This window comes from Numida meleagris, chromosome 19, assembly GCF_002078875.1.
Source record: "Numida meleagris isolate 19003 breed g44 Domestic line chromosome 19, NumMel1.0, whole genome shotgun sequence".
Taxonomy (NCBI): Eukaryota; Metazoa; Chordata; class Aves; order Galliformes; family Numididae; genus Numida; species Numida meleagris.
In genome coordinates, this window is record NC_034427.1 from 9,562,947 (window position 1) to 9,589,203 (window position 26,257).

The 26,257-nt window shown below is 53.7% G+C and overlaps 1 protein-coding gene across 4 annotated transcripts; it reads left to right on the plus strand.

Moving 5' to 3' along the window:
• On the plus strand, positions 2,897–26,017 carry HELZ2 (helicase with zinc finger 2). 4 transcript variants are annotated; one of them, XM_021417007.1, is made up of 20 exons: positions 2,897–3,231; positions 6,713–7,784; positions 7,861–8,044; positions 8,466–8,573; positions 8,940–9,463; positions 9,781–10,413; positions 11,385–12,168; positions 12,318–12,393; positions 13,690–17,203; positions 17,964–18,049; positions 18,438–18,569; positions 18,801–18,968; positions 19,090–19,231; positions 19,642–19,758; positions 20,208–20,400; positions 21,407–21,541; positions 21,780–21,998; positions 22,265–22,421; positions 22,795–22,962; positions 23,447–26,017. In XM_021417007.1, the coding sequence occupies exons 2-20, from the start codon at positions 6,793–6,795 to the stop codon at positions 23,569–23,571; spliced, it is 8,457 nt and encodes a 2,818-aa protein (XP_021272682.1). In that variant the 5' UTR covers positions 2,897–3,231; positions 6,713–6,792; the 3' UTR covers positions 23,572–26,017. The 4 variants fall into 4 exon arrangements, with proteins under 4 accessions (XP_021272682.1, XP_021272684.1, XP_021272683.1 ...); XM_021417009.1 differs by lacking the exon at positions 2,897–3,231 and adding an exon at positions 3,332–3,784; XM_021417008.1 differs by lacking the exon at positions 2,897–3,231 and adding an exon at positions 3,332–3,754.

Genomic DNA, 26,257 nt, shown 5'->3' on the forward strand with positions numbered 1-26,257 from the left:
TTGTGTTTCTGTGTCTGATCCTGACTGGGGCAGTTGTTTAAACTGAAAAGACAAGTTCCCGGGTCTGTAAATACCCAGATATCTATATATGCTGTGCTCGCTACCATCCACGCGTCAGCTGGGAGGAGGAGTGGTTCTTCCCTCCAGGTGTGAGCTGTTTGCTTTCCTGTGCCCTGACCCAGGACCACAGCCCCATGAGGAGGCTGATGTGTTCTGCTAATCAGAGGCTCTCCCTTCCCAGGGCTGCTAGCCATTAACTTCACACTGTGATTTCTTCCTCCCTCTCTCTGTACTTGGGACGCCATCAATAGAGCAGACCAAGGGAACGCAAAGGGGTGTGACTGCCCCCAGTCTCTGCCTGCCCTGCCGTGTGAGCATCCCCTCCTTTCCACCAAAGCCCTCCAAGCCCGGCGTGCTGTGCCCTGCAAAGTGGCCCTTCCCAGGGATAAAGCAACGAAAGCTCTGCAGGAGGACTCGGGCTGGTGCAGTTCTCCATCCCATTGCAGCAGTGGTTGCACTGTGGGCACGGGGTGCAGCTGCAGTGCTCCAGCCCTGTAACATGCTCTGCTCCGGGGCAGAGCTGCCACGTGTCACCATGCTGTCCCCAGTGGAGGTGTCCGTCTATTCTGCAGAAGCAACCCATGCAGCAGAGCCCCTTCCATGGGAGCCCCGTCTCCCCGCAGCCCCATGGTGTTTCCCCACTGCTGCTCTGTGCAGGCAACGCCCGGAATGGTGCCTCGGTGCCCGTGGCAGGGATGGGTTTGGGACTCCACGAGTAGAAAAAATGGGCGAGTTGCGTATGACGGCATCGCAGAAATTTGTAAACAGAAATAATAACACAGCTCATTGCCCTGGGGCTATGTGCACCGAGGATGCACCCATTAGGATGCGAGCAACACGCCCGAGGTTAAGGTCCCGTGGCGCTGCATTGCTTTCTATTCTGGTTCTTCGGTGCCGTGTGCAGCAGCGGTGAACCGCCACTCATGGGTGTGTGCCTTGGAGGAAGGCATTTTTTTGCCTTTTGCTCAGTGGCACTGGACCGGGGGTTCTGCTGCAGCCCCGCGGTTCTGTGTGGGTGGGGAGGCACGCCGGGCACAGCCGCTGTTTGTTTTCCCCTCCCAGTTCTCATAGAGCAGCACACGGAGCTCAGCCTGCTCCCGCCCGGCTGCTGCCGTGGTCTCCAGGCGCTGCCGCGGTGCTGCAGGTGCACAGATGCTCCAGCCCCATAGGGACCCCCATGGGCAATGAGTGCCGAGCAGTGAGCGCAGGTTGAGCGCAGGGCTCCTAGATGCCAGGGACAGCTGGTGATTCCCCGTCCCCCACCTTCCCCACCTCCCGCTTCCTCCGGCAGGAGGAATGGAAACCGAAACTGGGCACTTACAGCTGGATTTGTCGGTCTGAAATGAGCAAACGCCGGGTTTCGGCACACCCCCACCGCCGGTGCCGTGACGATGATGCAGCTTCTCCTCCTCACGCAGCTCCTCCTGCGTGCTGGGTAACAGCCACGCTCCTGCTCCTCACCCCCCCGCGCCGCGAGCACGACCCGCCGTTTGCAGAACGCTTTGTGGAATGCTGCTATCTTCCCCCGCTCGGACCTTCGGAGCTGCAGCGTTATGGCAAAGATCCCACCCGTAAAATAAGAGCGAGCCCTCAGCGCTCCGTGTGAGCCCGTCGCCGCCTGCGTTGTGCAGGGGAGGCTTTGTTGGTGTTTTGTGGTTGCGGTGCTTTACTGCTGAGCGATAGCACCCGGCCCAGCACCGACTGGAGGGGGATCTGTGCCCACGGGCGGCACTGCTGCCCAGCATCCCAGTGTCTGTGCCCGCTCTGTGCTCAGATGATCCCTTCCTCAGCCCTTTGGTTGCATTCTCATGGGGAAAAAGGACTGGACCCGGCCCCAGGGTGACTCCACACCACCCCAACCTACAGTGCTCCCGATGAGGAAGAGGCCGCCGGGCTCAGTCTAAGCCTGGGATGGCAGCGGGGTCATGTCCTGGGCCATCTGCCCTTTGCTGACAAAGCACCACGCAGAGCGTGGCCCTGTGGCCATAGCCCCACTGCCATCATGCCATGGGGCTGGCGGGGAGCATGGTTTCGGTGCACAGACCAGAGCTCCCCGCGGGTGGCTGATGGGCCACGACCCACTGCTTGGGTTGGGTCGGGTCCAGCTCCGCGCTGCGGGGCCTGGAGGCAGCGAGCATCACTCCCCTCCTCCCCATCCTTGTTGACAAACACCAGGAACTGCTCTCTGTCCTTCCTTCCCCATCTGCTCCCGCTGCCTGCGAGCTGCCCGCCGGCTCCTCTGCACTTCCTCCTGCTGCTTGTCCTGTGGATGAGCTTTCCTTCCGCTCACCCACGATGGTTTTGCATCTTGCAAAGACTCGTAACCCTGCTGCCAGCACCGAGCCTCTCTCCTGTCCCCGTGCCCTTTCCCAGCTGCTCACATCTGGAGGAGCCTTAGTGCTGCCCAATTGCTTTCCAGAACGTGCAGGATGTTGGCATGGAGATAGATAACTTTATTAGGTGGGAACGCTGAGGCTGCAGAGCTCTGAGTGCGGTGCCCGCGCTGTCCCTTTGTCCGGGCGGTGACACAATGCACAGCTGCACCCCTGCAGCTCGCTGGGGGCTGCCACGCTCTGGGAACCCTCCTGGCGAACCCCACTGGCCTTTCCATGGGTTTGTGTGTTTTTGGGGTGTCGACAGGCTGCAGTGCCAGCAGCGCAGGCTGCTCAGTTATCTGTGCATCCCATTGTAACGGGGCACTGCCCTGGGCGGGGGCTTGTGGTTCTGCGAGCGAGCTGGGAAGGGGCAAAGGAAACAGGGGAGGGATAAAACCGGGACGGGTGGGGGAGGGGCACGGCTGGAGGCCGAGGAGCTCCCAAACGGCTGTTGCCGAGTGCGGGTGGTGATGTTTGCACGGTGCCATGCCTGCTCTTGGCTCCGTGTGCACTCGCTTCTGGGGGTGGATTGATATACACATTTTTTTTCTTTTCCGGTTCGAGTTTGAACTTTCCATAGCTGGCTGCACCTCTTCAGGCAGGGAAAGGAATGGAAAACGAAACTGATGATGAACAGAAAGGAAACGGAGCAAACCCGGCCCCTCCCGGAAGCCCTTTTAAAGCCCAGACCGCCAGGTCCGCTCGTGCCCTGTGCTGGCCGGGCTGCAGCGCTGAGCCCCCCGCGGCACTTCGCCGTTCGCTTCGGTCTCGGCCGGAGGCGGCGGACAGCGGAGCGGTGAGGGGCGGGGAGCGGCCCCGACGGTGCGGGGATGGGGTGCGGGGCCGTGCGGGGTTGGGGTGCGGGGCCGTGCGGGGGGACAGCGTACCCCGACCCTCAGGAGCGAGGACGGAACGGGGAACTCCAACCGGGAATGGGGGAAGAGCCGCCCTCTTGCTCGGTGCCCCGGGCGGGCAGCGCCTGTCGGACCCTCGGACCCACCGCCCCCGCGCATCACCCTCCGGTGTGTCCCCTCCCGGTGCCGGTCCCGCCCGGTACCGTGCATTTCCGCCCACCTCGCCCCCCCGGTGCGTCACTCTCCGGTGCCGCCCGGTCCCCGCGCATCCCCCCTCCCCCCCGGTTCCCCGCGCTCCGGTGCCGCTGCCGGTGTCGGCTCCCCCCGGTGCCGGCGGGAGGAGCGGGGCGGGGCGGGGCCGCCGTGATGCAATTTCCGCGAAATCTGGCCCCGGTTTGAATGCGAGGAGGCCCCAGAAAAGAAACCACAGACAGATGCAAAGGGTCATTCCCGGGAGTAACTGCGGTGAGAGCGGTGCGGGTCCGGAGACGCGGGGTGAGGCGCGGTGCGGTGCGCGGGGTGCTGCGGCGCGTTAGGACCCGGCGGGCACCGGGTGCACCGGGTGCTGCAGGGCATCGGGCTCCATGGAATGCAGCACGGCCCGGGGTGGCCGTGGGGTGCTGTGGGGTCCCGCGTGGCACCGGGCGCTCTGGGGTGATGCACGGCGCACACCTCGCCCAGCGCTTTTGGCTCCCAGCATCGATCGGTGGGGTCGGCGCTGGGAGAGAAGGGGATGAGGCTGCAGGGGACCGCTGTCGGGGTGCAAAGTCCCGGGCTGCGCAGTGGGGAGCTCCCGGCCGGCGGGGCGCTGGGTGCCACCCCAGGAGAGCAGCCCCCGGCCCCTCTCCCCTCCCCGCTGCTCTCCTGAGCTTTGAGGACACGGTCTGAACTTTTCCAACTCGGAGAAGGCAAAAGCAAGAGCTGCGGTTGCCACTGTGCGCTGGCGCTTTGCAGCACGGGGGTAGGAGAACCGTGCTGGCTCCCCGAGCCCTACGCTGTCACACAGCAGGGACCGAAATAGAGGGACGGGAGCGGGTCCCCAGGGTGCCCTCATTGCTGCGGGGACGTGCAGCCCCGGCGCTCTGCCCCACGCCGCTTGGCTCACAGCAGCGGGACGCGTTGCCCAATCTTCCGTCAATAATTAACGAAGGCAAAGTCTGACAAAAAGCCGCCCTCTTCCCCCAGCTGCTCTCCAGCGTGGCAGGGCGGGGAGGGCAGAGGGGTGCGCAGCTGCGTCCGTGTGTTCTTCTGCTCACCATTGCCGGGGAAATACGGTTGTCCCACTGGGAACAGCCCCCCCGGAGGACGATGCTCGGGCGCAGCGAGCCACAGCCCTGCCCCAAAGCGTGTGTCCTCCTGAGCACGGGGAAATGCCGTCGGTGAGGTGCTGACTTGGTTCGGACTGGTTTCAGACTTGGGCGCACATGTCCGTGTTGGTGAGGGTACGGCCAGCTGGGACTGAGGCGGATGCTCGTGCTGGTGGGGCTGGAGTGGGGACACAAAGCCCCCGGTGCTGTGAGCAGCTCGTTGCACCCTTCAGCGGGATGAGTGGCTTGAATTGCCAGCCCGTGCTTTTCGAGGCTCGTATGAGGAGGGGGCTGTTTGGAAAACACACCAAATCCGACCTGCAGATTGCAGGGATACGTGTGTGCCTCTTGACCAGCTGCCATGTGGTCCCTGGGCCACATGGATTTTGCCCTGTTGACATCAGAGCCTTATCATGGTGAGGACGGCTGCACTACGGGACAGCCTCTCTGAGCTCCCTGATGCTCTGCATCTCTCTGCCACCTCTGTTTGGATTTCAAAAGCTCCTGCAGCTTTTTTTTTTCCCCCTTTTTCCTCTCTGTTCCACTCTAAGAGGAAGAAAACTGGAGTTTGGCTTTAATGCTGGTGCCGCACGGAGACCTTAAGAGGAGCATGCACTTCCCTTTCCTCTTCCCTCCTACTCACAGACCCAGACAGCGAGCGTGCTGAAAACCACATGCTTTCTTAAACCAATAAACAATGGCAAAATTGACCCTTTAAAGACAGAGTATTTCCCTGTGCCTTTTTCAAGCCAAGACATCCCACCCTTGGCATGGATTCCAGCGCTGCCCCTGACCCCAGAGTCTCCCACCTGCAGGAGCTGAAGCTCCCTGATGTTGCCTGGGAGCTTGGCACCACTGTGGGGCCATGGAGAGCCCTGGGGATGGGGCAGCCCTGGCTCCGTGCTCCCCTCGGGGCTGCTCTTAGCACTGGAGCTAGAGGCACATCCAGCAGCTCGGCAGGGTTTTGGGACCGGGTACCTGCGGGACACGGCACACGGGTGTTGCTGTACGAGCAAGTCCAGCGTGGTCCCTGCAGATTGTGTAGATTTGGACCATTCGTGCAGCCCTGCATCCTGCTGCCAGCCCTGCTCACCGCCTCAGCACCCCAGAGGCGGGGAAAGGATTCTTGATGAAAAGTATTTGTGCTGAAGCAGGGCAAAGTTGGGCTCGTTGCTTTGCTGTTTGTAGGACCACAGCCGTAACTACTGACTGGCTGAGAGCTGCTCCTTCAGGGCTGTGGGTTGGGAGCATGAGGCGGACGCTGAGCACGAGGCTGGTGGTTCTGCTTGGTGGCATGCCTGCCCCAGTCTGCCCGAGCATCGTGTCCCAGCCAGCTGCTGCACCTCCGCACCCCAAAAGCCCCACAGCATCCTTGCTGGGGATGCTCCCTGCCCCTGGTTGCCCAGGAAACAGCTCGTGGATGCTCTTGCCTGTGGCACAGAGCACTGAGTCACCGTCCCCACATCTGAAGCCGCAATGTCTGCAGCCGGATGTTTACTGGCCGAGCGTGCCCTGCTCCTGCCCTCGGCTGCTGAGGCTGGGGAGGAAGGAGGGCGGTTGCCGTGTGGATTAATCCCAACTAATCTCGCAAGCCACGGGGAGGAAGGTTGGGGGCTCGGGCTGGAGTTGCTCTGCTTGGCGTGGCGGTGCCCCAGCGTGACCCAGGGAGGGGAACAGAGCAGGAAATAGAAAGGGAAGACTGTTGGGAGTGTGCAGAGCCGGGGGAGGCGCTGAAAGCTGGAAGAGGAAGTGGGATTGTCGGGCTCTGCTCCGGGAGGAGGTCGGTGGCCACCGCAGTCCCTGCTCACGCCGTGCCATGCTGCTGGTTGTTCCTTGGGGCGTGTGGAAGGTCCGCAGCCTGCGATGTGCAAGGGCTGTGCTCAGCCTCCCCAGTGCCCAGTGGGTTGGCAGCTTGCTCCCTGCATTGTATGGACCTCAGGGACCCACAGCCGCCCAGTGCTTTGAGAGCAGACGCCAAGTGCTCAGGCGCTGCGGGCAAGTGTGGCTCTGGCTGAATTTTGCTGCTCAGCCAGGAAGCATGACAGCAGCGTCCCGGCACAGCGAAGAGCCCCACTTAGCTTCCTGCTAAGTCACTTGTTGTTTGTTTCTTTGTCAGGCTTTGTGGGCTCGCACCAATGGCCTGTGGGTACGTAGCCAGCTAGCACCACTTTGCAGAAACTTCCCCGCAGCACCACCATGCCAAATGCCAAGGGCTCCGCTGTGCCGCTGGGCAGCCTGCAGCGCCAGCTGGAGCTGCTGCTGGTCTGCTCCAAGTGCAGCGTGAGGGAGGATGAGATCACCTACCACCCGCGCCCAGTGGAGCACAAGTGCATGCATGAGATCCTGCTGGCCCGTTGCCGCAGCCGGCATGGTGTGGCTTGGAGGAAGGTGTCCCGGCGGCCGGGCTTCCCAAACCCGGCACGCTATGCCGTCTGCAGGTATTACAGGCTGGGCTTGGGCTGCAGCAAGCATGGCAACCACTGCACCTTCGCCTGGAGCCCGGAGGAGGCCCTTGTGTGGAACTTTGAGCGGGAACATAATCTGGAGCGGCGCAGGCTGAAGGCGGCGGTGCTGGTGGCGCAACTGGGGGGCAGCTCCAGCACCGAGCCCCTCAGTGCCTGCAGCGAGATCCTGAGCGAGTTCGGGGGGCAGTTCCAGGAGATCTGCAGGCTCTGCTTTTTCGGCTGCCCGCAGCGCATCTCAGCAGTCGGCCACGGGCGGCTGTGCGAGTCGCACCGCATCTGGGACCCGCTTCTGGTGCACGTGGTGGCCGACAGCCGCCACAAGAAGCAGTACACTGCCATCCGGCCCTGCCCCGAGTTCATGGTCACCTTCAGCTACTGCCGCTTCGTCTCCAAGGGGCAGCCGTGCCGGCACGGTGCGCAGCGCTGCCAGTACGCGCACAGCGACGTGGAGATGGCCGTCTGGGAGGCTGAGAAGGAGCATGGCCTGGCACGCTCCGACCTACTGCCGGCACCAGAGCCGTGCGTGGAGAATGGCAAACCCTCAGCACCCGCCCCAGTGCAATTCTACTGCCGGCTGTGCCTGGTGACCTTCAGCTCACAGGAGAGCTTTGAGAACCACTGCTCCTCCGTGGAGCACGCGCAGATGCTGTCGGTTGACACCTCCGTGCAGTGGGTGTACCGCGCTCCACCACTTGGGCTCAGCACCTTCAAGCTGTGCAGCAGGTAAGGGGCTGGGCGGCAGCGCGGGCAGCGTGGGTTCCAGTTGCGGGTGGCAGCTGGGACGGCTCTCTCCCGACAGAGCGGAGGTGTGCGAGATGGGGGACAGCTGCACCAAGGCTCACTCCAGCGAGGAGCTGCAGGAGTGGATCCAGAGGGTGAAGGTTGCCGCCAAGAAGAAGAAGCAGGCCATAAAGGAAGGGCTGGTGTCCTACCAGGACCGGCTCATTGCCGAATATCAGACGTGCTCCAACGAAGTGCTGATTGTAAGTCGTGGGCTGTAGGGTGGGAGCAGTAGCCCCATACATCTCCTGAGGTGTGAGAAGCATCTGGTGTGGGAAGGGAGCCTGTGGTTTGCAATGGCCTCATTGCCAGAGTTGGGCTTGGGAAGGGAGTTCGTGCTTCCCAACGGCCTCGTGACTGTAGCTGGGTGAGATACAGAAAGGCAGGCATCATCCCTACATCTTCACCCCATCCAGACAGCAGCCAAGCACCAACAGCCTGCTCTGGATGCCCAAACTTGCTGTTCTACCCTGAGGCCTTTCATTTCCCAGGGCTGGGAATGATGAGCAGGAATGCTTATGGATGATCCTGCCTGGGGGATGGGTAGAAAAAGGTGGAAATGGTGCCACGGTGTGATCTATGGGTTTTTTCCCTCATTCTTCTCTTCTCATGCCTCTCCCACAGATGTCTGAGTATGTTGAGGGCATTAACGTGGTGTGCCAGGAGCCCCTGGATGTGCACTCGGAGGACAGGCAGTTGAAGTACCGGTGGAAGTTCAAGGTTCACTCCCAGGTAACCCCAGCCCTGTGCGATGGGATTTGGGGAGATCAGAATGAGGACATGTTGGTAGTGCTCTCAGCACCTCTGTGTAATGTCAAAAATAAGAAGACCCAGCCATGCTCCTGCGCTGGGTCTCGTGGGTGTCAGGAGCAAGAGTATGGGTCTAGTTGGCCTCTGCCAACTGAAGAGATCTCTGGTTTATGGCAGACTATTTTAATTGCCGTAAAACTGAAACGTGAGGTTCTTAAAAGCTGAAAGGAGTTTTCGCTGGGGTTTGCATGAGGTGAATGTCAAGAACGCCTGGCATTGGTTCTTGCAGCAGCTTTCGGGGGGAATGGCTGCTGGAGGACCTCATGCCCCCCTGTCTCCCCCCGGCAGAAGCCCCTGCAGCACGTGGCACTGCTGAAGCGAGAACCCGGAGCCAACTTCTACCTGTCGGGGAATGGGCTGGCGCGGGGCCTGCACTACCTCCGGGGCGAGCACGTGGCCAAGCTGCCGTCCAACCCGCCCGCAGTGCAGGTGGAGGTCTCCTTGGAGTGCTGCACGCTGGGCGTCTTCGAGCAGTGGGTGGTGTTCGATTTCGGCAGCCGCCCCGTCCTCATGAAGAAGCTGAAGGTGAGGGTGGGCCGGCGGGAGGCTCCCCAGCGCGTCCCCGCTGGCAGGAGGAGCGGCCGCACTGTGGACTTTGTGCGGTGGAATCGAGGCAATCGCGTCATCGTTCCCAGCGTGGTGAGGACCAGCGAGGACATGGATCTGTTGGCCAAGTACAAGCCCGCTGCTCTCTCCCTGGACTCCCAGCGCGAGGGCGGTGCGAGCGCTGTCATCACCCGCCTCAACTACCGCGAGAGGATGCACAGCTTCCTCTTCCGCGAGGAAGAAGCCGAGCAGGCCCTGGTTGCCAAGTAAGTGCCAGGTGTGGATCCGAAGGGGTTCCTCCCATTGAACCGCGGACCCATTGCTATCCCTGCCCTTGCAGCCATGCTGGTGGTGAAGCTGCCGTCTCTTCTGGGTTGGGTCTCTAAGACCTTCCCAGACTGATGGAAAGCTGCCAAGAGATGGCTTGCTGGGGAATGATAGGAGGAGAAGGGCTGTGTCTCGTGCCGTGGCTGTGGATTAGCTAGAAGCAGGTGGCAATCTCCCCTCTGCAGTGGGGAGGGCGGTCACTAATGAGCTGATTGGCCAGTTCTCTGCTGTTAATTTGGTTGTTTCTTTCTTCCAGACTCAACCTGCGGGTCCTCATCTTGCTGACCCCCATGATGCAAAGCCTCTCCATGGGGATGAAGTTCGCCCAGGCTGGCGAGCTGTTTGCTGAAGTGCCTACCCCTTATAACCTCTCACCAGACACGGATGAGGGATATCTGCTGAACAGGTCCGTGCCCACAGCTTTCCTGGCACTTGACCCACCTGTAGACAATCGAGTTTATGAGGTTAGCGTGGAGAATAAAGCTACCACGGAGAAGACAATCTGGCTACAGATACCAAAGAGATGTTGCTCAGAGCTGAACTTGCAGCCACAAACCTCCCACAGTGTGGAGATTCAGTTCCAAATCGACCAGCTGCTGTTCCGGCAGTGGCACCAGGCTGTTGACCGCCTGCTGGACGAGAGGCTGGTCCTACCTGATGTTGCCAGTTGCTCTATCCCCTGCTGCCTCCAACAGCCAGAGACAGGGAACAGCAAGCAGAAACTGGCCATCTCCTTCATCACTGGCCAGGCAACCAGCAGGCGGCAGGTCCCACCTCTTCTCATCTACGGGCCATTCGGCACAGGCAAGACGTTCACGTTGGCCATGGCCACCCTGGAGATCATCAGGCAGCCCAACACGCGGGTGCTGATCTGCACTCACACCAACAGGTTAGCAGGGGGCGAGGGAAGAAGCAACGGGAGTTGTGGCCAGGTTCCTGCGCTGGGTATTGATCGTCCAGTGCAATGAGAGGGAGCCAGAGTCTGAGAGGGAGCTGAGCTGGCCTTTTTTCAGTTTGCTTTTCAATGACTTGTTTAAATAAATAATTCATTTTTATTTAATATGTCTCAAACTGCTTTGGCACTCCTGCCAGGAGGAAGCCTGGCATGGATGGAAGTGTTTGCGGACGAGGTAGCATATTCCTGCTTTGTTATTAAATGGGGATGTTGAGACCATATTTCTTCCTAGCCTTAAATGTGTACTGGAAGAACTGGAAGGGAGCCTGGAAATGCTCTGTGCACATGTCAATGTTTTGACTTCTCCAGGAAAATTATAGGGAAAGGGAAATGCAGATCTGATTGCTGTTGAGTCTGCCTTGAGAGAATCCAAGACTGTTAAAATTAGAGCAGTTATGCTGAGAAGAGTGTCTACATCCCATCGTGCAGGCTGTTACTGCCTTAGTTTTTCATGTATAATGAATAGGTGACGCCTAATCTTAGCCTGTTTCAGGCTGATTGCACTGAAGCTTCTGTAATGCATCATCTGCATGGGCTGGGGGTGCCAGGAGGTCAGCAGAGGAAGGGATTTGGACCTAGTGAAGCAGGGCCACAGATGCTACTGGGCACGTTGCATTTCAAATGATTTCTCCATGTGAGCACTGAGTGATGCCCAAGTCTCAAGTACCAACCTCATATTTTTAAACCATGCTTTCACAATATAGTTGGACTTAATGGCTGAGTAGACACTGGCTTCTTTGGACATCTGTGTATATCTCTTGAGAAGGGTGTGTTGTCAGCCAAAGCTGGGGGAGATTTTGGCTGCTTGGTGGTGAGTGATCAAAGAAGACATTGGTCTTCATGGTCAGAACATCAGGAATACCACCTACAGTCCCTTGATAGTTTCCCCTTTTGTTCCTCTCTAGTGCTGCTGACATCTACATCCGGGAGTATTTCCACAAGTATGTGATCAGTGGGCATCCGTGGGCTGTTCCGTTGAGGATTATATCCACTGACCGCCCCATCAACCTGACTGACCCCACCACTCAGATGTACTGCTGCCTCACTAAAGACCAGCGCTCCTTCCGCCACCCCACACAGGAGGAGATTGACCAGCACCAAATCATTATTACTACCTCCATGTTATCCAAGAACCTGAAGGTTTCCCCAGGGTACTTCACCCACATCATGATCGATGAGGCTGCTCAGATGCTGGAATGCGAAGCTTTGATTCCACTCTCCTATGCCACTTTTGAGACCCGGATTGTCCTCGCTGGGGACCACATGCAGATAACCCCTAAGCTGTTCTGTGTTGGGGATGGGCAGTCTGCGGATCACACCCTATTAAACAGACTCTTTCAGTTTTACCAGAAAGAGAAGCACGAAGTGGCCATGAAGAGCAGGATCATCTTCAATGAGAATTATCGTTCCACTGCAGGCATCATTGAGTTCGTCTCCAAGCACTTCTACATTGGCAAAGGCAATGCTATCCATGCCAGTGGGAACATTCCACCCCACCCTGAAATCTACCCGCTCATGTTCTGCCATGTGCCTGGCGTGGCCGAAAGGGATATGTCCATGATTTCTTGGCACAATGCTTCTGAGATAACGCAAGTGATTGAGAAAGTGGAGGAGATATATCAGAGGTGGCCCCATGAGTGGGGTGCTCAAGATCTGAAGAGGATCTGTGTGGTCTCCCATGGGATTCAGGTATGTAGGAGAATGTTTTCCCTTGCTGAAGCAGTAGATATGCACCACTGACTGAGTAACCTTATCGACAGATGGGGGACCTTGGAGCTTAGGGGCTGGTGTTCCTGAGCTGAAAATGTGTTCAGTTGTGCCTCTTCCTTTCTTACCAGGTTTCTGCAATAAGACATGAGCTGAGGAAGAAGCAACTACCAGACGTGGTGGTAGAAAACTACGAAAACTTGCCAGGTTTGTGTCCTGTGCAATAGCTAGTAATGTCTGGTTGCATTTTGAGGTCTCCTGCTTGCTAGGGAGGACTTTCCCAGTCAAGTTCATGGACAGGAGAGTCTATTGCAGCTGCAGCCACTGTGTAATGTGCAGGGGGAGGGGACACTGGGTAGTTAGCAGATCATCTTAATGTTGTCCTTGCTGAAATGCTTGAGGGAGAGCTGATGAAGCAAATGGCTCATTATGGGCACTCACCCATGGCTGGATGGCAGGGTGCTCTGCCTTTCCTTGCAGTGTCTGCCATACAGCATTTTGCACATCTCTTGTTCTGGATACCCAGGCTAGCTAATGCTCATCTGGTGAGTGCTCATCCATGCATTTCCCTGCAAACACCCTGGCTGCTCTCATGGCAAAATGTCTCTTGGGCAGAGTGATGTGGGGCTGCCAGCAGAGCTCCGCTGACCTTCCCCATGGCTCCCCACTGCTGCAACCCATGTAGTGCTGATGAGGAGGAAGCACCTAGAAACCCTTTGGCTGATTTCCATTCCCTTCTTGTTGGTAACTCTTTGATTTCATCCTTGCCTTAGTGAATAAGAATTCACACTGAATTAAAGCTGCACCCAGTTGTCAACTCCTTTCAAACTTGTGGATGTTGCTGGGAAGGAGGGTGGGGACCCTGTAAGTGCAATCCCAGAGACAGTGTGTGTGAATCATGTGAAGTCCCAGGTACCCCCAGGGGATGCCAGCGGAAGGGAACTGAAACCAGCATGCCCTGTGGGTGCCAATTGAAGCAAAACAGGAGAACAGTTTGCTGAAGGAGGAGTCCGATGTTCTTGATGATGAGAGAGGGATAGGGCTGGTTTTGTCCTTTACGTGACTCTTTGTGACTCATCCATGTTTTTATTAATACTGTTTTCTATTGTACAGCCAGGACTCCTTGTGGTGAGAATAACTGACCCCTGGGGTGTGTTCCTGATCTCTACACTCTTTACCATCTCTTAGCTCAGAAATCACAGGGTGCCTCCTGCTGTTTGCTATCTGCCGTGCTGGCAGCGCTGTCCTTGAGAGTAGAGGGACACTTCTGAAAGGGGCACTGCCCTGTCCCTGCCACTGCTTCGGTGCCCGACCTTTCCCCTGCCTTCACAGTGCATGGGTGGTGGTGATTTCGCATCATAGAATGGCTTGGGTTGGAAGGGACCTCAAAGATCATCTCGTTCCAACCCCTCACTTGATGGCATCCATCCCAGTTTGTGGCTGTTGCAGTCCCAGAAAGCTTTCCTATGCTGAGTGATTTCTCCCTTGTCTCCTCCGGTGCAGGCCGCGAGTTCCGGGTCATCATCATCAGCACAGTCCACACCAGTGAGAGCCTGCGTGTCTCGGCCTCCCACAACCTTGAGTTCTTCAACGAAGCCAGAGTGCTCAACACCATCATGACGAGGGCTCAGTCACAGGTCATTGCGGTGGGGGATGCGGTGGCCTTGTGCTCCCACGGCCAGTGCTGCAAGGTGTGGAAGCGCTTCATCCAGGAGTGCATCGAGAAGGGGAGCGTCTCCCCGGCGAACCTGACCATGGCACATATCAAACAGGCAGCGTGTGACAAGGAGAGCTGGTGCAGGAGGAGCCCGGAGGGCAATGACGAGGACAGCGACACAGATTCCTGGAGCTCTGAGACCGACAGCATGAATCCTGACGATCCCATCCTCCAGGAGCTCTTAGATGAGAGCAAGAACATGCTGGTAACAGTGTCTGAAGAAGGGCTGCTCAATGTGAAGTCTGAGGCTTCAAACCAGTGGGAAGACAGGCGGGAATACGTCAGCTTCTCGTCTCAGGTGATGCAGGAATATCTGCACAGGCACCCCAAAATGTACAAGAGGTGTGAGCTGGTCAAAGAAGGGTTTGACAAAGCTTCAGCCTTTCCCCTTGACGACTCCCCTGCGGTTACCATTCAGATCAAAGGCAGAGTGCACTGTGGGACGGCCTTCACCGGCGACGAAGTGCTTGTGGAAATCCTGCAGAACAGCACGGCTGACAGCGGCGGCCTGCGGTCCCAGGGGAAGGTGGTGGGCATCCTGAAGCGTGCCGAGAGAGAGCGCACCTTCATCTGCACGATGGATGAGTTCGATCCCCGGGTGATGATACCTATTGATCCCACTGTCACCAAAATATTTGTCCCGGGGCTGAAAGAGAAACCTAATGTCATTCCCATCCGCAAGCTTGTCAATGGGAAGTACAAAGTGGTCAGCTGCAAGAAGATCAACCAGGACACGAGGAGATGCCAGATCTTCTCTGTCCAGATCATCGCCTGGCGGGAGGGTTTCTACTACCCTTTGGGGATAGTGACTGAGATTTTGCATGTGGCTTTGACTTTGGAAGAAGGCTTAAAGATTCTCAACTTAGAGTACGGCTTGGAGAGGAAATACCCAGCTGTCGTTACCAAGGAGTTAGCCAAATACAACACCTCCAGCAAACCAAACCCCAGCAAGGAAAACCTGAGGGACTGTCGGAGTTACCTGACCTTCACTGTCGATCCTCAAGGTGCGACGGACCTGGATGACGCTGTCAGCGTCAGAGACCTTGGACATCACTATGAGATTGGGATCCACATTGCAGATGTGGCCAGCATCATCCCCAAGGGCAGTGCTGTGGACCTGGAAGCAAAGAAGCGAGGTGCCAGCTACTACTCTCCTGAGCAGGAGCCGGTGCACATGCTCCCACCCCACATTAGCAACGACATCTGCAGCCTTCTGCCACAGAAGGACCGTCGTGTGATCTCCCTGTTTGTCACCGTAGAAAAAAAGACTGACAAGGTGACTGAGGGAATCTTCACCCTCTCTGTGATCCGCTCGGACTGGCAGCTGTCCTATGAAGAAGCAGAGCTCTGCATTCAGGACCGCTACCGGGGAGGTGCAGATGCACTTCGTTTCGATACCCTGGAGGACTGCCTCGCTGTGGCTTATCACTTTTCCAGGATCCACAGGAAGTCTCGGCTGCAGGAGGACTGCTTCTATGATCAGCTGGATGAGGGAAGCTCCCCAGGCAACAGGGGGTCACACCAGATGATAGAGGAGCTCATGATCATGTTCAATAGCTTCATGGCTGAGTTTCTCACCAACAAGGAGGTCACCAAAAATGTCACTCCTGTCCGGTGTCAGGCTGAGCCAAACCCTCAACAGCTTTCACTCATGAAAAACAAGTACAGCCATATCATTCCTCTGTCCCTCCACCTCTCACACCACCTGGGAGATGAGCCTTTGAACCAACAGCTCCCCGAAGAAGTGGTGTTCTGCCTCCTGGACCCCATCTGGGAGCACCTGCAGTCCGCTGCACATCTCTCTGACCTCCAGAAGATACTAGACCTTGTTGCTACTGATGACATCCACCCGAAACTAGCTCCTGTGGCCCTGGAGTTCAGGAGGCTGCTTGGCCGCTCCTATTTCTGTCGCTCCAACTCCACTGCCCAGTCCAAAGTGGGCCATTACTCCCTGAATGTTGACTCATACACCTGGGCTTCCTCTCCTATCCGCCGATACATGGACATTGTGGTCCAGCGGCACCTCCACTCTGTGCTCCGCAAGAAGCCCATCGCCTGTTCTTCAGATGACATTGACTTCCTCTGTCATGACTTCAACAAGAAGTACTCCAAGGCAACAATGTTCGAGAAGAGGGCCCGCTGTATGCAGATGGCCACCCAGCTGAAGGGCCAGGTCATGCAGAAGGTCGCCTTCGTAGTAGATATTGAAGGAACGGACAAGTACTTTAAAGTTCTGTTCCCACTGAATAGGGAGAGCCTTCCTGATCCCCATGTAATCAACTACAGGGCTCTTCAGCTGATAGAGCAGCCCATGTTCCTGAAGAACCAGAGCAGTGTTAGGCTGACATGGAAGAGGAGGATGTATTCAGTGGAGACGATGAAGGAGCACATCCTGAAGCCATGCCATCTCCACGACCACAGCGTCACTCTCTTCCAGGCCAAGACGTGGCAAGATGTGCTCATGGCCATCAGACAGGAGAAATTTGAGAACGTGGCCTCTCTCCTTCAGAAGAGCAAGGAGCTCTACAAGCGGCGCGTGGGCTGGGTGAGGAAGAGCGACTGCTCGCACTATGTGGAGATCATGGTGGAGCTGAGCGCTGGTGACACGCTGCAGTTCCAGCTCACCACTGACGTCTTCCGGGGCTTCCTGGTGCCCTTTGTGCAGCTGTGGTGCATCACGCCGGGTTTTGATGTCTGCCTGCAGCACACGGAAAAGCCAATTGACTGCTTCTCTGCGTATGCCACGCTGCCGTCCAAGGACAAGTACAAGAATGCCACGGAGTACAGCAAGGTGTGGATGCCGATGAGCGCCATGGAGTCTGCGTCGTGTGCGGTGGCTGAAAATGACTCTATCATCCTCCATGATGTCAAAATATCCTGGGCAAAGCAAAGGACGAGCAAAGGGCAGCTACAAGGGACTTTCAGCCTTAGAAAAAGCTTTCTGGAGGAGTGCTCCATTGAAGTGGACTTCAACCACTGCTACTTGTGCATTCGCCTGGGTGGGCTGAAGCTCAGAAGCCTTCAAAGCGATGAGGAGTGCCTTAGCCACAGCCTCCAGAAGCTGACCTTGGGTCACAAGGACAGATCCAAGAACAAGCTTGTGGTGGATCCGGATACGTACACCTGGGTGGCTCACGGGCTAACCGAGGAGTTTGGCGATGATCAGAAGTCAGACAGGAGCAGCAAGAATACGCTGAATTTTTACATCAACTACATGTCTATGGACAGTGTGCCTGCGGAAATCTCACAGGCCTCTGCCAGGTTCACAGTGGAGCTCATCCCAAAGATGCTGCCAGACATGTAAGTATGCTTACATTTGTGCTCCGGTTAGCCCAGTAGGGCAGAGTAGCTGTGCCCATGGGTCTCCTCTGCCAAACCCAAACAGTCTTTGCTTTGTCTGAAGATGCCCAAGCTCCAGCTGAGCTCTTGGGCCACTGATGTTTGGTTGAGGTGGCTTTTCTCAGATCTGTTCTCTGGATGCCTCGTGCTCTCCCAGTTAGCACTGAGGATAAGGCTGGGGATACAGAGGAAGGTGCCATGCTGAGGTTTCACTGCACATCTGTTTGTTCTGTTCCTAAACTGTTGCAGTGTGTGTAGTAAAAGGCAGTGTGAAGCATGCAGGATTTGCTCCGTGATCTTCCATTTGTTCTCCTTTCATGCTGTGAAGCATGGTCTGCTCATACTGAAGCAGAGCTCATGTCTCGTTTGCCCTTCTTTGCCTGCTAATTGCATCCACAACTGCTGTAGCTTTTTGGGGGCCTTTAAGATGGCTTAAATTTTAGGAAAAAATGGAAGCTAGGCCAAGAAAATAAAGTTGGACCATAACAGAACGGAGTTGTGGAGTTGTGCTCCTTCCTCTCCATATATTTGCAGGCTCAGCTGTTCAGACAGGCACAAATTGCCCAATGAGGCTTGTATGCAAATTATTTTAAGTTCTTCCTGGAAGGATTTGATACAACACCAAAGCAAAGAGAAAGCAAACAAGACAGTTGTACAAAGCTGTATTGTTGTTTTCACTATTTTATGCTACACTTCAATAATTCTTATTTTTCCCTGACAGACGGAAAGAAAATGCAATTTGGAAGCTCCAGAACGCCTCCAATCTCGCTAAAAGCATTGCTCTAGGCCATGAACCTCCATCAAAAGGTAGAGAAGACATTCTCCATTCTCATGCTGTGGTCCTTGCCGGCCAGGCAGGTGCCCTGGAGCTTCTCTGGGCCTTTGCCATGGAGAATCTGCTCTCAGGCCAGGAGGCTTCCCTGCCAAGGGCTGGGGGGAGCTGCTGGCCCAGCAGAGTGCAGGCAGCAGGGGTGCAGGCTCCTTCTGGAGTAGGTGCAGGTTGGGTTTTATCCCTAGGACACGCAGAGAAGTCTCCTGGGCAGACCCTCTTGGCATGGGATGGGGATTACTTTTGGATGGTCTTGTAACGGGGCTGCAATTGTTTGGAACCTGACACATCCTCCTGTTGAATTGCATGTGTGCTGTCTTCAGTACCCTTCTTTAAACTGGTTTTCATGTCTCTTTGCTCTAACAGGCACCAAGTCCAAACTCCTGCAGCAAAAATCCTTTGATCTCCCTGGCAGCAAAAGGAAGCTCAACCAGAGTCAGAACCAAGCTGTGATAAATGCTTTAAGAAAACCCTTCACGCTCATCCAAGGCCCACCAGGTAAGGCAGGGGACAGCCCTTGAGTACTTGGTCCTTAAAGGCAGGTGAGAACTTGTCTGTTGCTTTCCATGGGGCAGGCAAAGGTCATGCAGGTTGGTGTCACCTAGGCTGTTCAGGGCAGTCCCCTAGGTTCTGGGAGGGTTTTTTTTTCTGTGTCTGATCATTTGGATACCGATCTAGAGCAAGGGTGTCATGGTTCAAGCATTCTCAGCAACATTCTTGCTTTTCTAGGTACAGGGAAAACTGTTGTTGGAACTCACATTGTCTACTGGTTCCATAAGCTGAACGAGGAGGCCGCCATGAAGGAGCAACTGCCATGCCCTGAAGAGGATGAGCCCCAAGGGAAAAAGTGCATCTTGTATTGTGGCCCATCCAACAAGTCTGTTGATGTTGTTGCTGGTAATTACCTGTTCTGTGCCCCTGCAGTAGCTAGTACTGGTGGGAGGGAGATGAACAGGAGGCTGGGAGACAGGAGATGCTGACCTAGTGCCATCTGAGCAGGCTTTTTTTCCTCCTCCAGAGATACTGATGAAGATGAAGGACCTGAAACCACTGAGAGTTTATGGGGAGGCCATAGAGACGCTGGAGTTCCCGTATCCAGGGAGCAGCCGGCACCTCTCCCGCAAAGCCTTGCGGGATGCAAAGCCGAATCATGAGCTCAGGTAGGACCTGTGCAGCTGAACAACCCAGAGCAGCCATGGTTTCCAGAGCAGAACAGCAGTATTAACCCGCTTTGTCTTTTTTTTTTTTTTCTTTTCAACTGAAGGTTTATATCTAATACATTACCTAGTCAGGAAACTCAGGTGGTTGAAAACATCCTAGATTTTCTCATCTCTTTTTCTGAACAGCTTTAAAAGTCTCTGACTTCATTCCTGCTTGCAACTGTCAAAGGGTGGTTGCTGTAATCTGTGTCCCCGAGGGCAAAGTGAGAGTTAGGTCTTATAAACCTGTACAAGTCTGGTTGTGACTTCTTCAGCTAACGTGATTTCTCCACATAGACAGGTATGGCATGCTTCACTGTAGAAGAAGGGTCTCCATGGGGAAAATATTTTTATGTTGTCTCTTTATTCAGCGAGATAATCCTGCACCATCGGATCCGACGGCCGCCCAGCCGCTACTGGTACCAGATCTCTCAATTTGACCGTCGAGTGAGGGCAGGGGAGGAGATAACAGAAGAAGAAATAAAGAAGTGAGTAGAAGGAGACCTTGGTGAGAGATATATGAAAGTCAGCAGGTTTGTCCTGGCTCATGCAAACCAAGGGACCAGGTGAAAACATTAAAAAAGACTAATAAGCTCCGTGTTCTGAATGATGGTAAGCAATTAGCTGAGGGTTGGAGCTACAGTTAGTGCCTCAGCACCTCTTCTGCTCAATGCTGTTGTTCTTCTGGTCCCAAAGTCTCAAGTATGTGTGTGGCACTGCATCCTCCACCCTGACTCTCTGCCCTGTTGAGTTCAGAACAAAATATATTTCCTGCTGTGTGTGTCTCAAGCCCTTTTCTGGGAACACCAGCTTGTTCCAGGGTGGGTAACAGAGCCATAATCATTTAGGGAAGTACAGCCTCTGCCTGGTTCCTGCATAAGGAACCTGGAGATGTTTCCCCTGTGCATAACCTGGTGTCTTCTGCATCAATCACCAGGCACAAACATACCTTGGTAGAAGCTCGTGCATACGAACTGGCACGCCACGACGTCATCTTGTGTACATGTTCTTCCGCATCTGCCGGCTCCCTGGAGAAGCTCAGTGTCAAGCAGATACTCATCGACGAGTGTGCCATGTCCACAGAACCCGAGACCCTCATTGCTTTGGTCAGCCATCGACATGCTGAGAAGGTCAGTCCTTTCCAGAGAGATGTCTTTAGAATGGCTGCTCAGAGCTCTTGAGTCTCTACACACCTCCCACTTATTGCCATGCTCTTCCAAGCCTGACCAGGCTTTAAGGCTGTTTTTGTTAGTATCTGTGATGTTGTATCAGGCAGTCACTTCCTCTGATGTGTAGCTCAAATTCAAGTCTTGAGGCACAGAGAGGTACATGAGGTATGTGAGTACTCTCAGCAGACACATAAGCTATATATTATCTGTTCATGTCATGTAAAGGAGACTCATTGAGACCTCCTGTAGGGCTGAAATTTACAGTGGAAAATTGCAACATTGCTCACCTCTCTGCTTGGTCAGCTCAGCTTCCTTTCTTCAGTGAATCACTTCAGGGATCACCTCAACCATTATGGGGTCAACCCAACCAGGATGAGTCCATGATGGAGTGATTCCATAATGGGGTTCGTGGACTTTTATAGCATCAACCCAACTATGATGGGTCAACCCAACAGTATTGGGGGTCCTTGATAGGGTAAAAGTCAATGGTGGGGTTCATTGATCTTTGATGGGATCAACCCAGCCATGATTGGGTTCATTGGTCTTTTATGGGGCTGACCCAACAAAGATGGAGTTCACAGTAGAGGGATTTGATCTTGCATTTGGCTTTCTACAGGGAAAACAAGTTGTGTGGATGTGGTTTTGGTGCTTTGTTGCAAGGTGAGAATCACTGCCACCAAAATACGTCCTGAAGCCAGTACAAATTATCAGCATGGCAGGAAGCAGAGGGCAGATCTCCACAGACTTTCTGTGTGATGTCTTTCTCCTGTCAGATGGGAATTAGGCTCTCTGTTATCGGGGTCAGGGTTTTTTATATAATACACAGCACGGTCCTTGTTCGAGGTTGCTGTAATCGTAACATAAATAAATAGCAACAAATATCCGAATATAAATAGCCTTTCAAGGAGCTGATGGCCTTCACCATTGCCACTACCCTCATAACTGAAGGATCCACCATTTGTTCCAGGTCGTTTTGCTTGGGGATCACAAACAGCTGAAGCCTGTGGTCAACAATGACTTCTGCAAGAGCCTTGGCATGGAGACATCTCTTTTTGAGCGCTACCAGAAGCAGGCGTGGATGCTGGACACACAGTACCGCATGGTGAGGCTTTCCCTCAAGTTGCAGCAGAAAACATTGTTATCAGCAGGGTTTGGCTGAAGCCACTAGAAAACAGATATTCTCCATTTCCCTTCACAGAGAAATGAATAATGCACTTGCCCAGTAAAGCACAGTGGCATTGCAGGTGAAACCTGCCCCTCAAAATGCTGCCAGTTAGGATCTTTTTTTTTTTTTTAATGTCACTGTATCTTTTCTTTTTTCTTTTTTTTTTTTCTGCCAGCACAAAAACATCTGTGAGTTCCCATCCCAGGAGTTCTACGATCATCGCCTGAAAACGTGTCCCCAGCTTCTTCGCAAACCCAGCGTCCTAAACCACAAGAATAACCGCTGCTGCCCCATCATCTTCGGGCACGTGGAGGGGAAGGAGCAGAGCCTCGTGATTTCCACCGAGGAAGGAAATGAGAACTCCAAAGCTAACCCAGAAGAAGTGGAGCAGGCGGTGAGCAGGGCCCTGGGGTTGCGAATGGGAGGATGCTGTGCTGGGAGGGATTGTGGATGGTGAGTTGTTAGATCGGATGGAGATCAGTGGGGTGGGTGCAGGTCCTGCTCGTGTCTGCAGTGTTCTGTGCTGCTCCTGGCCAGAGTCAGAGGTAGGGAAGTGAGACCCAGAGGTGAGCAGCACAGTTGGGCACCATTGCTGCCCTGGGGCAAGATGCTGGAGGGCGGCTGGAGGTTCCTAGGTGAGCAGAATCATGGTCTCCCCAGGTGAGGATTGCGAAGCAGCTGACACTAGATGGCACCATCCGGCCGGAGAGCATCGCCATCCTCAGCCCTTACAACGCCCAGGTGTCTGAGATCAACAAGCGACTGCTGAGAGAAGGCATCCGCGACGTCACCGTCTGCACCATCATGAAGAGCCAAGGTGGGGCTGGAGGGAAGGGGAAGGCGCTGCTCCCCTCTCCTGAGGGCTGGAGCAACTTCTCACCGAGACAAATCCTACAGCAGAGTAGTTGCAGCCGTGCACGGACCCAATTTCTGGGTGATTTGTGATGATGATAGATCACAGTGCCCAAGCGGGGTGTGGCTGGTGGGAGTGGGAGGCTCCATGGAGAGGACATCTGGAGGGGTTATTACAGAACCGTTATTGGAAGTGCTCTGCAGAGATCAATGAGCAGGAGTTGGGTGGCCTCCAGAGCTGGAGAAACCCAGGCGGTGCTTGCAGATTGTGGGTCTCGTGTAGTGTGGCGTGGCCAGACACTTCCACCTAAAGTATGTGGTTCATTTGTGCTTTCTAGGAAGTGAATGGAGATATGTGATCCTGTCGACCGTACGCTCCTGCCCTCGACATGAGATTGACAGGAAGCCCACCAAGAGCTGGCAGAAGAAGTACCTGGGTTTTGTCACTGACCCAAACCAAATCAATGTCGGCATCACCCGTGCCCAGGAAGGACTCTGCATTATAGGTGGGTGAGCTGGGTGTGCACAGCCTGCAGGGGAGCAGCACAATTTGCAGAAAGGGGTGGAGGTCCACACTGGTAAAAACTGATGGTCTTGCTTTATTCTTCTGCCCTTTGGGCTCTCTTTGATTTAGAAACTGGCCTATATGGGCAACTTGAGCAAAGCAGAGATTGTGTGTGGCTCATCTGCAGCATGTATAGTTAGTTTCTCTCTGTTTTGGACCGTGTTGTTTCCGTCACTTGCATCCTAGTGCTCTCTTCTAAGAGAATTTTGCTTTCAGTTTCCCAGTAATCGTGCAGGTGTAGGCTGTGATGCATAAGGAAACTGCTTGCAATTGTGGCAAGGGAGCTCTGGTTTCACAAGCTCTGGCAGCCAGGAATATTCCTGCAGTTACCCAGCACTGCTAGGCTAGCAATGTTAAGCAGAAGTGTCTGTGGTGGTACTGTATGAGCCTCTTTTGACCACTGCCTCCTTTCCCTGGGCCAACAGGGAACCGGTACCTCCTAGAGTGCAACCCTTTGTGGAGGAGACTGCTCCAGCACTACATAGATCATAACTGCTATACCACAGGCCAAGAGATTCGTGTCAGGAGGACTTCACCCTTCCACCGATGAAGATGAGTTATGCCTTGATGAGCTCACCCCTCTTCACCCGAGCTGTGCTACGTGTGCCTTGGGAAGGACGCAATCTTTCCATTATTCGAACGTGAACCACCACATGAGTCAAATGCACTGGGAAGGCCACGATCTCTCCCTGCATGTTGACAGCTCAGCCTCAGTATGTGATTTGGTGACTTGTTTTTTATATCACTGCAAGCTTGCATAGGAACTTTCAGCTCTAGCAAACCAAAAAGCATTGGAAGTGGGTGGATGGGCACATGTGACTTTATTGATGATTATATTTTTTTAACTAGAAGATGCTCAGTGCAGCCACCATCCTATCTGTTAGTGCTGCTGTGCTTTGGGGACCAAATACATATTCCATTTGTCGGAGGTGGACTGACTGCATGTGGCAGATCCACACAGCAAGCTGTGATTTGCCCTACGGGACCAAAGCTTCTGAGTAATACCACTCATTTTAAAACCAACGCCAGGGAATTTTTAAGGCTTCTTATTTCTCAAAGCAGAAAAATAATCTTTCGTTGGTTTGTTTTTGTTCTCAAGAGAAAGAAGAAAGCAAAAAGAGAACCATGTTCCGTGCTGTCTAGCCAAAGCGCTGTTCTCCGAGCTTGTAAATATCACTGAGCCAAGGCAAAGTTGGTTTTGTAAATAGATTTTACTCTTTGTACAAAGGAGGCTGTCCTCACCAGTACAGAGTTAGTGGAAACTGAGGACTGCTCCTACCAGGAAATGTTGGAGTTTGTAAACATATTTTAAAGTGTTCTGAGTTTTATTTGAAATCTCCTCCCATAAGAGCCTCCCCTCTCCTACCCCATAGTTTTTTAAAGCTGCTTCTAATTTATTAATGTTTAAATCTGTGAATTTGTTTCACAGTCTATGGCCTGAGCTGTTAAGAGCAGTGACGGAAACTTGGTGAGCTCATCACACAACATATATGTCTATAATGTATGTTTTTTATTTAAAAGCAGCCAAACTGCTGTGTACTGGAAGCTGTGATTTACTGGGGAAGGTTGCTTTGCACAGGAACTCATGGCTGAGAGGGATGCACCGTGGTGAAGTGGTGCTCTCTCTACTGAATCGTGGAGCTGCTTTTAGAACCACGATAGTTTTGAAGGAGAATGTCTTCATTTCATTTCAGTTCTGAATGTATGAAGTGCCTGCTCCAGCTCTCCCTGAGACCACGTGGCTGTCTCTGGATCTTCACATAGGATGGGGCCAAGATGCAGTTGCAGCATTTTTGCACTACATATATCTACATATATATATATATATATATATTGTGCTGGGACACAAGTCATCCCTGGCATAAAAGAACTTCACAGCACTGTGGCAGGGATGAGTTTTGTCCTGTGACTGCAGCTGAAAATGCAGTGTGGCTCTTCCCAGTGTGAAGGAATGTGCAATAAGAAAGCATTGTGTCTGACAAAGCCCTTCAAGCTGTGTTACTACATTCTGACTCCGTTAGACTTGACTGGAGAACTTCTGGAGCAGTTTTGTTCCTTTCTTGTTTTAAGCTACCTTCCTGCACTTCTGAATTTAATGGGTTTGATCTGTACACTAGGGGCCACCCAGGCTTCTTCTTGTATTCTTGTGAAAACTGACATATGGCTGCAGTTCTCCATGGGACGACAGCCTTTAGGAAGTACTCCTGCTGGTTCTAAAGGTGGTAAAAACCGACGTCCATTCTTCCTCCTCAAAGCCATTCCACCCTGGATTTTAACAGTTTCACGCCAGCCTGCTTTTGCGAATATTATTGCAATGCCAAAATGAGCTCGTATAGGAATAATTTTGTATAGGAATAATCTTGTGGGCGACTGAAATGCAGTCATCTACCTCAGTGATGACTGCAGGTTGGAGAATTGCAAAAGGTGCAGCACTAACAGCCATCCCAGGCTGCTGGCTGCTTGTGCTGGAGTGGGTTGTGTAGCTGCAATAGTCAGGGCTAGCAGAAAGTGCAATTAACCAAACTTTTTATAGACTGTTAGTGCCAGCTGAATATCATGTTCTCGTCCTTGTGCTCATGAATAGAGAGAATAATAGAAATGAATACAGAAAACAGGTTCGAAATGGTCAGGTTTCATTTGCATACAGAGTTTTAATTTACTTTTGAAAGCCCACTGGGCTGTGTTTGAGGGCTTGGGCTGATCTGTGTAGGACAGTTAATTCACTGCAATAAATTGTTTGGTTGTTTTTTTTTAATAGAAATGAAATGCTAAGTGTCATAAAGCATAAGTTAAGGAACTTTAAATGCAGCAGGTTTTTATTTTTTTGTATGTCTGTGACTTGCAACAGACCTCAAATGACTCTTTGGATACAAATATTTTTACCTGCTTCTAACGTTTGTAAAAATGAGCCTTGACATTCCTTTTTTTTTTTATATTTAAGCCATAATTGTAAAAGTGATTTGAACTTATTTAAGTAATAAATTTTATTACTAAAAGTTCTGTTTATGTGGCAGTTTAATTAGAAGCTGTGTGGGGATGGCTATATTTTGAATTAACCAAGTGGTAAAAAAGGAAAAGCAGCACTGAGTGTGGCACGCAGCAGAAAAAATTGTCTTCTGTATGTTGGTCTTCTGGGTGTGTTACACTTTCCTGTTCTGATTGATTATTTTTAAAATCAGTGAAATTTCCTTGCACTGTAAGGAGTGAGCATGAAATAATGATCCCTGGTCACCCCA